General features: G+C 40.0%; 1 protein-coding gene across 3 annotated transcripts in view; it reads right to left on the bottom strand.

Annotated features, from left to right (window-relative positions):
* The window catches only part of CNOT6L (CCR4-NOT transcription complex subunit 6 like), a 46,854-nt gene continuing 32,031 nt past the window's right edge, over positions 1 to 14,823 (bottom strand). For all 3 annotated transcript variants that reach the window (XM_042467216.1, XM_042467214.1, XM_042467215.1), the window contains 6 exons: positions 14,013 to 14,170; positions 11,203 to 11,357; positions 10,573 to 10,724; positions 9,120 to 9,347; positions 6,876 to 7,078; positions 1 to 3,405 (listed from right to left, as the gene is read on the bottom strand). In XM_042467216.1, coding sequence (XP_042323150.1) covers positions 3,193 to 3,405; positions 6,876 to 7,078; positions 9,120 to 9,347; positions 10,573 to 10,724; positions 11,203 to 11,357; positions 14,013 to 14,170 — 1,109 coding nt within the window. In that variant the 3' untranslated portion in view covers positions 1 to 3,192. The remainder of the gene's footprint in view (positions 3,406 to 6,875; positions 7,079 to 9,119; positions 9,348 to 10,572; positions 10,725 to 11,202; positions 11,358 to 14,012; positions 14,171 to 14,823) is intronic.

Raw genomic sequence — 14,823 nt, 5'->3', positions numbered from 1 at the left:
TTGCGTGTTTTTGTATTATTTAATAAACCGGCTCCTCTGCAGTTCATATACAATCACAGGCGAATTTTTAAACTCCATTTTATACAAACATCTCAAAAAATAGTTGGGAGTGAAGTATGGTAGGAAATATTGCTCACATTGCTAGTTAACATGCACATATGAGGAGGACAGTTTGTTAGTGCATACCTCCAGAGTAGGAAAGATTTTTTTAATGCCTCCAAAGTGAAAATACAGTAGATGACTTGGAACACAATCCAGGAGGATCTTCCTCTATCCAAGCCCAACTGAAAGGAACAAGAATTGGTAGTTCTCATTAATTTCAGTAGGGCTGGGTCTGGAGAACATCCTAGTAGGTTTTGTCCCCACAAAAACAAACTGAAAAGGTGAATGTCCACACAATTAAGTTTTTCATGCGATTCTACTTTCCAGTACTATATCGTAATTGCGCTGTCAATTTATATATACACGGCCATGTATGTAACATTCAGTTTAGGAAAAGTTACTATGAAGACTGAAACTCTTGGAATCCCTTGGCTAGAATGGCCAGTGACTATGCTAGATGGAGAATTCTGGGAGCTGTAGATCTCCAAAGTAACTTTTCCCCATCACTGATACCACTTTTGAGGTATATAAGAAGAGATACTTGCACCAGTATTACAGGAGGGGAGGGGAATGTTATCTTCATTCTTATCATGCTTCTTAAACTGTTTTGCACTTTGAACAGAATGACATTATAAGAAACAAGGAGCTGCTCTTGAAAATGGAAGCTCAACATCAGGTGTGCTCCATATGTTGATGTCATAATATTGAGCATTTCTTCTCCCCTGCCAAAGGAAGCTAATGATATGGAATAAGGAGTGGGAAAACACAGAACGAAATGATGGATGTGGGAATCTTTCCACTACAGACAGAAAAATGGTGTCATTTTCAGCAGCAGCCCTGTGTTCACTTTGATCCTGAATTTTTTTAACACACTATGCAACCAGTTTCAACTGATGGCAAGCAAAAGCCTCTCTAGCTGTAGATACTTTTGAAAGCAAATTCTAATCTTCCCTGATGCAACTGGTTCCTCCCCACCCAATCCCCACCTAAACAAAAGGGAGAGTATTTCCTACTTTAGCCTGATTCAAAATTTTCGTTGTCATTTTATACATAGCTAGCAAATGGGTAAGGAGGGGAGACAGTTTTGGGCATACATATTATACAACAGATTGTGCCTTAGGATTTAAAACTAATTTAATTGTTTTACTCTTTTTATTTTAATTTTTAAGTGTACGAATGAGACAAATATAGGCTCTTTAAAAATTTTCATTCACATAATGAAAACAATTCTCATTTATTAAAAATATCACATTTTGAGACTAGAAACAGTAAAGTGCATGAAAAGTTTAAAATATAAGCTCAAGGAATCTTATATAGCAGCAAAGAAGCAGAATACAGGAAAAACTTAAAACATCTCTCCTTATCACTTTGCCTTTGTTGTTCTTTGAAACATAAAGCATGGCTCAATCCACTAAAAGACTGCCATTAAACAACCTCAATTTATATTAATGGACAACGGATTAAATTGTGCCCAAGCCCAACCACGATGAACAGAGGCTACTCAGCAGCTGCCCAGTTCAGACTGCAGCCACAAACTGCTATCGAGATGCCATTAGGAGTTCTTCCACTTTCGGGATGCACAAAGATTTTAAAATGGCTGCAAGGAGCTCGGAAATAGAAAAGTTTCCAAGCACATCATCTTAGAGAGAGCAATTAATGGTTGGGAATGAAACAATAGCTTTAAAAGATCCAATCTTGATAGGAAAACAAAACAAAACCATCATTAAAAGTGTGAGATGGCTATTTGGCGACTAGGGTCAGGAAAAAAAAAATTCAGCTGAGGAATGATTATGGCAAACACTTTTTCATCATCATGAAGAAGAAAAAAGTGCACCCAGAAAACTCACTTCTTGTGCATGGAGGAGGCAGAAGCAAGTTGTGTCTCTATCTTCACTCCCAAAAATGGGCTGAATAATTCTGAAGTCTTGCTAGAGATAGAGAAATGAAGGACTGTGTTTCAAAAGAAAAAGAAAAAAAGTGAGGGACATGTGGAATGGGGTTGGAACATGGTGAAAATTGAACAGAAGAATTCTTGCCATTGATTTTAAGTGCACAATTCACTGTTCCAGTTTCCAACTCAGTTCCTCCCCCATTATTTTCTCTTCTGCTGAGTGGTTTGCCAAGATCACCAATGCTTATTTGCTGGGTCTTGTAAAAACTGATCCCATTCATAATGCAGACAGTTTGCAGAGCTTTACCAGAAAGACTACTGCTATAGTGTTCTCTCTGAGAAAACACCATGACTGCAATCAACAATAGACGCCAAAAGGAGAGCTGGAGCTTACCCACTGACAACTACAGAATAACTAGTAACTTCCACAGAAATAATTGTAGTTCTGGAGAGCAATGAGTAGTAAAAACTGTCCTGCCACATGCAAATTCTATTTGCTTTCATGAATTTTTTCAGGATACAAACTCTTACTCATTTGAAATGGTGGTTCTAGGAAGCAATAAACTCTGGTGGGATGACCCTACACACAAAAAAATGTTAATGGGGAAGTCTCTACTGGAGCAGCATCGTTTTTTTCTGTCAGAAAATCTTATCTATTGCACCAATTTTGGTGTAGGTGGTAGAAGAAGTGAAAGCGGTCTGTCCTGTGAATAATTTACAAAAGCAGTAAGTGCCATTTCCAATTTTAAATGTTTCACAACAATTGTATCAGGGTACTTAAAAATGACAATGAATAGGGAGAAGGAGGCATGGCTCTTTTTACTAAAGATGTAAAGAAAGCACTAGCAATGAATGTATACATATATGCAAACCCTCCCATCTGATTTGTCTGTTTATAAAGGCAGCTTTTCTATGAAACCAATAAAGCTTGCCAGTTTAAAATGCATGTGTAAATGTGCATATTAAAAAAACTGGAAAAGGGAACAAACAACAACTTTGGTTCCAGCCCTAGTGCCAAATGGTACCAATATGCACCAAAAATGTGCAAAATCGTATCATCAACACACATAATGAAAGGAGCTTGAAGCAGCAGCTTTTAAAAGGTTGGCCATACTTCACTCCTACATACTTTGATTTACAACTGTACAGGTCCATAAACAAATGAACAGGTCCCAGCCCTCCAAAGGGGCAGGGCTCCACTACCTCCTGGCAGGCAAGTGAATGCCATTGAGAGGAGGCAGGAATGGAGGGTGGAGCTCGAGCTGTGTCAACAGTGAAAAGTGGTCTGAAGGGATGTGAGGATGGGGGCACCCAGTGATGTTGTTCTCAACCAGCCACTGAGGATCCAAAGGCCCCAGGACACCAAGCACGTTCATATGAGTGTTGGAATAAAAAATGTAGTCAATCACACCCTAAAAAAGAAAGAGAGAAAAAAGAACCACAAATGGCAAATTAGAACAGAATCTTCTTAAACAAATCAAGGTGAAAATGCCATGTACTCTATGTATGTATGTTTTTGTGTGCACCTTTAACTTATTTAGGAGTGGAGGAGATTGCTATCCTTACATCATCAAGGACAGCAAGGATATCATATCACAAAATGGGAGATAGCATGCAGTGAGCTTGGAAACGTTACTTTTTTGAACTATAACTACCAAAAGTCCACATTCAGCATGGACAGTTCGCATGCTATCTTTGGGATTATGGGAGATAAAATCTAAAATAATAACTTTTCCAAGCCCTGGTCCTGAGGGAGGAGTACACAGCCTTGTCTGGTTTCCTTGGAAGATCTGTGTTGGGGGAGTAACCTAGAGTAGTGGTAATAGTTTTTGTTGCAGCTGTGCCAGCCTTCTACTCAGTAAAGATATATGCTGTTTAAAGTATGAAAGCTACTCTAGGTGTATGATCACAGCTTTGTTCTTTATGTTTTTATTGAAAAAAAGAGAGTCTGCACTTTTGAGACAAAAAACTTAGCCCCTGGAACATACAAGTGTAACCCCCTAACTTTCATAACAGTCTGAGTGCAAAGGGATCTTGTAGCACCTTTCAGACTAACTGAAATAGGCTGATAGCATGAGCTTTTGTAGACTTGGGTGTACTGAAAGTTCATGCTATCAGTTTCTAAGATGCCTTTGCAAAATGATTTTCCAGACTAACACAACTATGTCTTTACATTATATGAAATTCTGAATGAGGATTCAAACCCAAATCTGTCTTTATTCCTTGATACAGGAATGACATAGAGCAGTGTGCCATCCTGCAATAGCCATGCAGATTCTCATAGCAGGACCGCTCAGTACAGTACCTAAATCATGTATTTTTATGCACATCAATGCGTTTCAGCAGCACCACTGCCTGATTTGAAACTATACACAGCTTTAAATATGTTTAGTTTGGTGGTTTACAGACCGCCCTTTTGGGGCAGCCTGTTCCTGCCCCTTTCCCCGCCGGATCGGGGCCTCAGCTGCCACAGCGGCAGCCCCGATCTGCCACTTTCCAGGCCGTGGGGAAGCAGCCTGGAAAGGGGTGTCCTGACACCTGACAGCAGCGGGGAACATGTACCATCAGGGGCTAGCCTGAAGACAGAGGCTCCTCCCTCCCCAACTGTCATCGTTCGGCCTCTGAGGGAGAGAGAAGGCTGGCCCAGTACCATCAGGTTAGCCTGAAGAAGAAGAGCCCTCCCTCCGGTCCATCTGCCTTGGTCCAGGCCTCAGAGGGAGAGAAGAATGCTGGACCTGATTCCCTTCCCCTCTCACCATTCCCTTCTCCTTTTGTGTCGTGTCTTTTAGATTGTAAGCCTGAGGGCAGGGAACTGTCTGATTAAAAATAATAATTGTAAGCCGCCCTGAGAGCCATTAGGGCTGAAGGGCGGGATATAAATACCTAAATAAATAAATAAATAAATAAAAATAAAACATGAGAAAGGGGCCACTTGGCCCCTTTCTCATTTGTGTTGCTGGCGCAGCTGTGTAAAGGCTGTGTTAGCGACACAAACCTGGAAGGAGCTTCGTTTCAGAGCTCCTTCCGGTACTGCAGAAAGGGCACCCCAGGCGCCATCATGCGGCGCCAGGATGTCACTTCCGTGCCGCTCCGTTTGGAGGCGGCGCGGTTGTGACGTCCCAATGGCAGCACCCATGTAGAATGTACGCCCTTTCCTAACCCTAGTATGTACCTAGTACGTCCTTTTTGCGCGTCTGTAACATGCCTAAGTTGCCTTTTTTTAAGTGACCAATTATTGATACAGGCTTGCAATGGAAAAAAACATTTTCCATATTGAGCTGTTTTTAATGTATTTTTGGGTGCTGAACTAGAAAAACACAATAAAAAAGTTATACCATATACAGTTCCTCTACAAATTTGATTTTTTAAAATCAGTTCAGTTGTTACTTAGCTTTGATCAGCCATGCATGCTGTTTCAATGCAGTTTCTTTTAGTGCTTTTGAATAGATGTTTATTTTTCATATTGGTGAATTAAAGTGTTTAGAAAATCTACTACAAGACTCTGGTTGCATCTACACTGTAGAAATAATGCTGTTTAACATCATTTTGACTGCCATGGTTCCATCCTACAGAATTCTGGGATTTGTAGTTTTGTAAGACATCAACACTCTGGCAAGACCTCACAAAACTAAAAATCCCAGGATTCCATAGCATGAAGCTACAGCACTTAAAGTGATGTCAAACTGCATTGCTTCTACACTGTAGGTGTAGATGCACCCTTTAATCTCTTTCTTAGGCGGGTTACAGACCGCCGCTTTGCGGCAGTCTGCCGCCGCCGCCGCTTGCTCCGTGCAGGAGCCGCAGCAGCCACACCGCGCGGCTCCCGCACGGACCGAAAAAGAAGCTCCAAAATGGAGCTTCTTTAAGCGACGCCTCTATGACGTCGCGAGGCGCCAGGGGCGGACTCGCAACGTCATAGACGCCGCGACACGTGCGGACGCACGGCGGCCGCCATATTGTACGTACAGAATACGTACTAGGGTTAGGGGGGTGCGGAAGCACCGCCCCTTCCTAACCCTAGTACGTATTCATTACGTACTAAATGGCGGTGTGTAACCCGCCCTATTCTTTGCAGGATCATGTCATTCAGTCACATATTACAACACAGAAAGAGCAAATTAAATTGTGAAAGAAATGTATATAATGGAGCAAATCTGAGGTCATTTTTGGATTTAGAATACCAAATTCCTATAAAACAAGCATACATTTTAAAAAAGTTTTTATGATCTTCAATTTTGCAGGTTTGTGTTATTCTAATTACTGAGTATCTTAGTACAGTGGGCCCTTGGGATCTGTTGGGGTTTTGGTTTCAGGATCTCCCAAGGATACCAAAATCCATGGACTTTCAAGTCCCATTAATTACAATGGTGTAGTAAAATGGTGTAGCTTATATAAAATGGTAAAATCAAGGTTTGTTTTTTTGTAATTTGTATATATTTAAAATATTTTTAAGCCATGGATGGTTGAATTTGTGGATACAGAATTAATGGATACAGAGGACTGACTGTATATGTTTCAGTGACTCATGTTGCCATTATTTATATTGTTATGGGAATGACATAAGTTGAAACGGCAAGGTTGATGGGGACGTAAGAAACCACAGTGTATTGTGTACTAGATCAACAGTGAACAGTTTTCTTCACTTGCATAACTTTAGTGGACTCTCAGTTTTTATACTGGAATTTTAACATTCTCCTGGATAGTGAGGATTTTACCTGGTTAAAATTTACCAAGGCTACAGAAATCTATTTGAAGTTGGTTTTGTATTTATTTTAACTGGAAAACTGCTTTGACTTTTTTTTTAAAATAATAATAATAAGAACTGGTATTAGAATGTGCTTAAAATAAAAATGTGGCTGCTTTCTGCCAGTTCACTACTTACTTTGAAATCAAAGGTGTAATTAGTATAAGGCATCAAATTGTTTTCATAGGCGCTCTTGAGTTGGAAGCCGTGAGTGATTCTCCCCTCAGAAGCCCCATTCTTTCCATTGCCGCTGAAGTTCATGAGACATTCATTATACCGTAACTCCTTGAAGTCTTTATGGTTATCAGCTACTATTCCATTACTTAAGTATTCCACAACACCTGTTTTGAAAGACATATAGAGTTAATTTGTAATTACTTGTATACTTATTTGCTTGAAGTTATATTTCTTATATACGGTACTAAAACTGATGAAGCATTATGTCACATATTTATGTATTGTTTAAGAATAACCCAACTTTACAAGTATCACCAGCAGCAAGGGAATTGACAGTGTAAATGTTTTCTGAGCAGCAAAGAAGAAAAATCACAAAAACAGATTAAGCCATTCAGAGTTTGGAAAAATACCACCACCAGTAGCATTTCAATCAAATTGGCTGATCTAAAAAACCTATTATTAGAATGGTAATTATACTTATTTGCTTGACGTTATATTTCGTGTGATTTATTTTTCTTTTTGTGATAAACAGCAATTTTTCTGAGCATTCTGTATTCTGAATATGAAACAACACTAATTCAGCACAAGGCAAACAACAGTTCACTCACCTCTCCCCAGCCTCTCAGCATACTTTTCTCTATCTTAGCATTAGAAACTTAGGCCCAGTACAGCTGGGCCCTTTGCAGTGCGCCCATGATGTGCTGGGGTTGCTTGAGGGCAGGGTGTGCACACGGCCTGCAACCCTAGCACATCATGGGTGCGCCACAGCTGTACAGCGCCATAGATGGTGCGTAATGATGACGTCGCAACTGCGCCGTGTCCAAACGGCATGGCGCACCTCCGTTGTCACCACGCCGTCTCTGGCGATTTGCGGCGTCACAGTGCCACTGCAAAAAGGAGCCACTTCCGGATGTTCCTCTTCTGCTGTACGGCAGCGCCACGCAATTTGGTTGCTGCGGCGCTCCCACAGAGCAAAGAGAAGCACCAGGGAGCGCCTCGTCTCTTTTTGGCGCTCTGTACCCTGCCTTAAACTGGTTTTCTAAGGGCTATTTCAGGGGAGCTCAAGGTCTTATAAGTATTTCCTGGCATCTGACTGTGAGAAATCAGCTTTCTGAATACACATGCCTAGGACTGAGTCATAAACCTCTTTCAATATACTGGGAGTTACGTCTAAATATGTGAAAGGCTGCATTGCATATCTCAAAACAGCTCAAAGCACTTGTACAATCAAGGACATTCAAAGATCTTACTCCATGAATCTATTTTTTGCAACATCTGTCTTAGTGCTCTATGTTGGCTACTTTGCACCTGAATTAGTTCTATTAAAACCAAGTCAGTCTTTGGTATATGCACCAAAGTTTGTCTTCCACTCCATTAGACATTTTGCTAATAAGATTATTACAATGACTTTTATTATCTAAATCCTCCAGCTGCTCAGTTAATTGTTAACAGACACCTCCTGTACGTTAATCTTATTCTCAAATTCAGTGCTACAAAATTTCCAGTTCCTTCTGCATTCTTCTAGCTTACGAATCCTATTCACCAAACTGTCAAAAAGTATTTATTTCTGCAAAGAACCTTACGTAAGCAGGAGTCCATTTTACTATCAGTGTGCAATACAGGTACTCTTTCTTTTCTTTCAGCCTTCATCACAACCTCTGTAGGCTGCAGAGTCCTGCCTACTACTCCCCACAGAGGTGGATCAGTCATCAGCTGGACTGCAGGGAATAGACTGTTGTTTCCTTGATATCAGTAACGGCAGAGAAACAGTGCTCTTCCACAGGAGCACTTGGGAGTAAGGGATTTGAAGCATCCACCCCCAGAGAGTTTAGTCCAAGCCTTAGCCCAAAACCAATCCTGATCCGGATCTCTAGAGGAAGATGGTTTAATCACACATCTCCTCCTCACCTACTGCAATCGTGTGTGTGAACACAAATGCACATATTAGATAGAGAGGGAGCATCCTGAGCACATCCACCCACTCCTATGGTATCCAGGATTAACAGAATTCCACATGGCAAGGAAATAGGGGGAAAGTAAGATATATGATGCTCCAGGCTCTTCTGATCTTCTAAATCTTAAATAAAAAATTAAGCGTAATACCTTAAACACAAAACATTGAAAATGACCACTCCAAACCCTTTTGGTGGAAAAATGATCCAAGATTTTCCTAACAAATAAAGTAAACTTTACCACATATTGTACCTGAATCAGGCAACGAGTTAAGATCCGCACACAGCACCAGAGGGATGGAATTCATATCTGCTATTGGGCTTCCAGGCCTGCCAGAGGCTTTCTCAAGAATGTTTTTTAGCTCAGAGACAAACATCATCGTCTGGACAAGTTTTACATCAGAATATTCAGGGTCCCAATGCATATGGGCATTTGCTACAATAAGGAGTTGGTTGTCCACTGTATGAAGTGGCTTCAAACCTAAAAGCAAAGTATTACTGTTAAAACTAGGTTAATTTAATTCCCTCCTGGATAATGAAGGAACATTATCTGTTTGCTTTTATGCATTTGTTTTTACAGTGCAGCATGACTGTGATCACAGACAGGTCAGGATACATAAAGGTATCCTTTGGGCAAACTATCACTTCCATTTTGCTAATGTTTGTGCAGTCACTCCAGTTTCTATGGCAATGGCCTGCAGCAGTGGCAACAACTATCATACGTGCTGAATCAACTGGAGACATACAACCCCCATGAATATGCTACTTCCTAAGAACAGCACTACAACATGATGCTAGCCAGCCTGCAAACCCAGTGATGTCTGTTTATTCTCCCAGAGAAGAGCACATGGGATCTGTTCAGAGGATTTTAAAATACTATGAAAGAGGCAAAGTTGAAGCAGCATGTTCTGTCTAGAAAAGTGCCCAATGTAACACCAGCCCTGTATTTTGAGGAGAAGGTGCACAGCTCCAGGGAAGAATCCATGCTCTGCCTGGAAAGCTTGCCATTTCCAGTCCCACACTTCCAGGGGAAAGGATCTTAGGCAAGTACAGAGCTTAGAAAAGTTATTTTAATGGATTACCGTTCTCATAATGCAGCGGTTCTCAACCCGTGGGTCACGACCCCTTTGGGGGTTGAACGACCCTTTCACAGGGGAAGCCTAAGACTATAGGAAAACACATTATTTCCGATGATCTTAGGAACCAAGACACTGCAATTTTATGGTTGGGAGTACCACAACATGAGGAACTGTATTAAAGGGTCGTGGCATTAGGAAGGATGAGAACCACTGTCATAATGCATTATGCACAGCTTTGGGGATTGCACAAAGAAAGTTTGGTGATGAGAGACAGCCCACCAATTCTGTTCTTTTTTCCTACTTTGTTGGGACAAACCAACACTCCCTCCCACACACATTCCTATTAAAAATAGCTTGGGTGTCACAGTAGCTCCCTATCCCAGTGCTAGCGTTACAGATGTTTCCTTTGTATGTTCAGCCCACAAAATGAAGTCTGAGGAGGCCTGTTATTTTAGGATGACTTGTATTTTAGAATGGCAAAGCTGTTCACCAAAATGATGTTGTGCTGTTACCAACTTATTTGTATGAAATTGAGCAATGGAAAAGTTGAGTTTTTAAAAAAAAAAAAAATCCAGCATGCAGGCTCACAGACCTTTAGACCTACTGTTGAAAATACTTGACACTCACCTGTCCCAAATAGTTCTTTATGCACCTCTAACACTACAGCAACTCCAATGTTGTCCTTTGTCATCACTCTGTTCAGCATAGCTTCTGATCCTTCAGAGTTTGCCATAGCCACTTGGTTGAACTCTACTGTATGTTTCTGCACCAATGTGAATCTGAAATACAGATACCCACCACAACAACATCACTCAACATCAATATATAAGTAAAACTCATTTTTTAAAACAAAAAACCTATCATAACTGTCACCATAAACCCAGAGACATAAAGTACATCCATTCCACTTATCATCATACCAATGCCAAAACAAATGCTAATTAACTGTTTTGTTGCATACTCTGTTTCAAACAAAACAAACCAAGTTACGAAGCAATTACGTATGTTAATCACCACTGTTAATGATAAATGTTTTTGTCATTTATATTTCAGTTATATTTCATCTCCCTCCTACCTAGGCATATCTATAAATATCTGCCTAATGGGGCAACACACTATTTCATCTGAGGGAGCTGAAGTCCACAAAGGTTATATCAAATAAAACTTTGTTAATCTTTAAGGTGCCAGTGTTTTTTGTAGCAAGAGACTATCATGGCTAATCGCCTGTGAGTTATTCAAGACCAAATTGTTTCTTACTTTTCCGTTTTGAAGAATACTGCACAACCATCCACATGTTTTCGCTCCTGCTCAGACATGATTTTGGCACGTGACTTTGGAGAAAAAAATCCATCATATCCACGCTCTTTTAATGCTGGCAGAAAGAGGGTGAAGTATTGCTCAGTTTCTACTTCCTGGAAATGAACAGTCCATTATTAACATTGAGCTGAAGAAGACTGGCAAGAAAGTTGAACGGTTACTTTAAAATTTTTTACTGTTTCTGGGAGAACTATGATAATGTGCAGATGGGAGAGATCCATTGTATGGATTCCTCCCATATGGACCAAGAGCTTCACAGTAGCAAGGGAAACAGCTACATATACACTAGCTAAACAACATTAAGAGTTCTACTACATCTGACTGAAGGTCATTGTAACACGGCATCCCGTTTCCCAAGGAGCCAAGCACTGTGGAAGTTCAAAAAAGATAGGAAACTATCACCTACCATTTCTTAGGCAGGATAGGACTTTGAACCTTTAGCCTTCCTGGATAACAGCTCTTAATAACATTCTTTCTTTAATGTTCTTTAGGCATTAAAATACTAATAATCTGCTTATCAGCCTCAGAAGAGTCCCAAAGATGGCACACAAAGAGAGAAATGCTGAAGACAAAACTAAATTGTCCCTATGAGGAACAACTTAAGGAGCCGGGGGTGTTTAGCCTGAAGAAGAGAAGGTTAAGAGGTGAGATGATAGCCCTGTTTAAATATCTGAAAGGATGTCTTATTGAGGACATTGAACAAGCTTGTTTTCTGCTACTCCAGAGAACAGGGCCCGGAACAATGGATGCAAGCTACAGGATAAGAGATTGCACCTCAATATTAGAAGGGACTTCCTGACAGTAAGGGCTGTTTGACAGTGGAACACACTCCCTTGGAGTGTAGTGGAGTCTCCTTCCCAGGAGGTCTTTAAACAGAGGTTTGATGGCCATCTGTTTTGATTGAGAGTTCCTGCATGGTCTTTGTGGTCTCTTCCAACTGTACAATTCTATGATTCTATGACAGCCAAGCTGTCACTAAAACAACAGAAAATAGAATCATTCCCTTTGTAAAAACCAGTAAAACAAAAATGTCTTCACTTCCTAACCAGAAGTGAGTAAAGGTAGGACTTCAGATAAACTCATTTGTTCTTTTGGCTTTTCCTATCATTTGTACACCAATGACACTCAGCTGTATCTTTCCACCCCCCTGACCTTTCTCCGGGTCTTGAATAGCAAGTTTCATCTTATCTTACAACTATCTCTCAGTGGATGAGGCATCGATGCTTGAAGTTCAATATGTCCAAAATAGAGGTTCTCATTTTTCCACCTATCTACTCTTCAACACTCCTTCTGTTTCTGTTGATGATATTTCTATTCGACTAGTCCAGAAAACCGATAGTCTTGGTTTTAGTTTTGACTCTTCTCTGTCGTGTATCCCCCAGATCCAGACGACAGCTAAGGCATATAGATTCTTTATATATAATATTTCCAAAATCTGACCATTTCTCTCTGCCTCTACTGCCAAGATTCTGGTCCATGCCCTAGTGGTATCACGACTTGATTTCTGTAACATCCTTCTGGCTGGGTTTTCTCTTTCTTACCTCCATCCTTTAATTTCTGTCCAGCATTCAGCTGCACATATTATTACATCCGCCCACTGCTCCAACCATATCTATCCTTTATTATCATCCCTTCACTGGCTCCCCCTCCCCTTCCGTATTCAGTATAAGCTCCTGTTGATGATTTTTAAAGCCCTGCATGGGCTAGCCCCTCCTTATTTATCAGACATTCTTTCTCCTCACTTTCCCACTCGTGCCCTCTGTTCTGGTAGTCAAGGTCTGCTGTCTCAGCCTAGGATTTTCACTGCCCTGTCTCGGATTCATCCCTTTTCACTTGCTGCCCCTCACTCCTGGAATCACCTTCCCCCACGAGCCTCACGGGTCATCACTTCTTTTGAAACTGAGTTGAAGACCATCCTGTTCAGAGAAGCATTCCCAGGCATTGCGTGACTATTATTTGTTATTTGATGTTTTTAATTTGTTGCCTGCTTTACTTTATCAAACCCTTTCCTGTATTGTTATGTATTATTTATATGTATTGTGCTATTATTTCTTAGATTGTATGCCATGGGCAGGTTTACTTTATCCTTTTTATTGTTTGTATGTACAGTGCTGTGTAAATCTACAGCACTATATAAATAAAGCATAATAATAATAATAATAATAATAATAATAATGACTTCAAGTGATATATTCACAACAAAGGTGCAACCAAAGTGAAGGGATTGTTTGAGTTCCAACTAAAACGTTTTCTTAATTCAAGAACTAAAAAATAATACATAAAATTCTTAGAAGTGTGGAATTCAGAATACAGAAGTGTTGGATGCTATCTTTCTTCCCTCAAAGTATGTGCCCATGACACAGTGCTGTATTATGAGCATCAGGCCATTTCCCCTTATTAGGAAAAAAAACAAACCCATGGGTGCCTTGTCTTACTTACTAGCAAGCACCTCCTCCAAGGTTACTTCTAACAAAGTCTGGACTTTGTCATGAAAACATATGAAAATACCAAATAGGTATTAACAGCACTGTGAAGGTATTGGGTGGGTGGGAGATTTGATACTGTGGCATATTTGCTTTACTTTTTCTTTTATTATAAGCAAGTATGGAAGCCTGTGAGCCTTCATAAATGACAAAAAGAAGAAACGATCTATAGAGATGTCCTAGACTTGTTATTAGAATTTTAAGTTGAAATTAAAGTGTCAGTCCCATTATGTTCTGATAAAATAATAACTATATTTTTAGAATTACCTGAAGACTAATGATATCTGCATCCCAGTTCACAATTTCTTCCATGATTCCCTTTTTTCTGTATTCCCAATTTAATGCCCAGGATGGGCAGTAGCCGTAGAGCTGTCGGGTGGCATATTTATCACACAACACATTGTAGCACATGACGGTAAATGAAGCTAGGAGGAAACAAAAGTCAGTAACAGATGAAGAAAATGGTGGAGTATTGTGCACTTTCTGATAAAAGTATCATCATTTTGCACAAGCTATTTCATCACAGTGAACTGTATCTTTCTGTGTTAACTGCCAATTTTCTAAAATATTGCAAAAACTCCTTTAAAAACCAACTTTCCTCACTTGCCAACTAGTGTTCCTTATTTTGCATATGTTAGACACACAACTATTGCCTCCATTTGATTTCTCAACTACTTTGCCCGTGTTGAACTCAAAGTATAATATATACATTCACACATTATTAGTGTGTGTATCTGTGTGCTTTAAAAAAAAACAATCAGCATGTCAGAGAGATTCTACTATATCGGTCCAGATCATATGTTTTGGAATATACGTCTCAGTAACATATTGATAAAATCAGGGGCTATTATACTGTCCTTAAACCGAGTAAAGCTATAGCCAAATAAATAATTAAAGCAGATAAGAACAACAGCTTAAAACTTATCAGATTTAAAGGGCAGAATCATACATTATGAATTGACTCTAACTTGAACAATTAACTGCTCATATGAGCAGTGCAACATTAGATGACACACATACAACACTATACACATGCATCTGTGAAAAGGGGGTTTCCATTTTCTTGGTATGACCCACA

This window comes from Sceloporus undulatus, chromosome 5 (assembly GCF_019175285.1).
Source record: "Sceloporus undulatus isolate JIND9_A2432 ecotype Alabama chromosome 5, SceUnd_v1.1, whole genome shotgun sequence".
In the NCBI taxonomy this organism is placed as follows: Eukaryota; Metazoa; Chordata; class Lepidosauria; order Squamata; family Phrynosomatidae; genus Sceloporus; species Sceloporus undulatus.
Note: the sequence above shows the minus strand (reverse complement) of the source record. Positions and strands in the feature narration are given on the sequence as shown.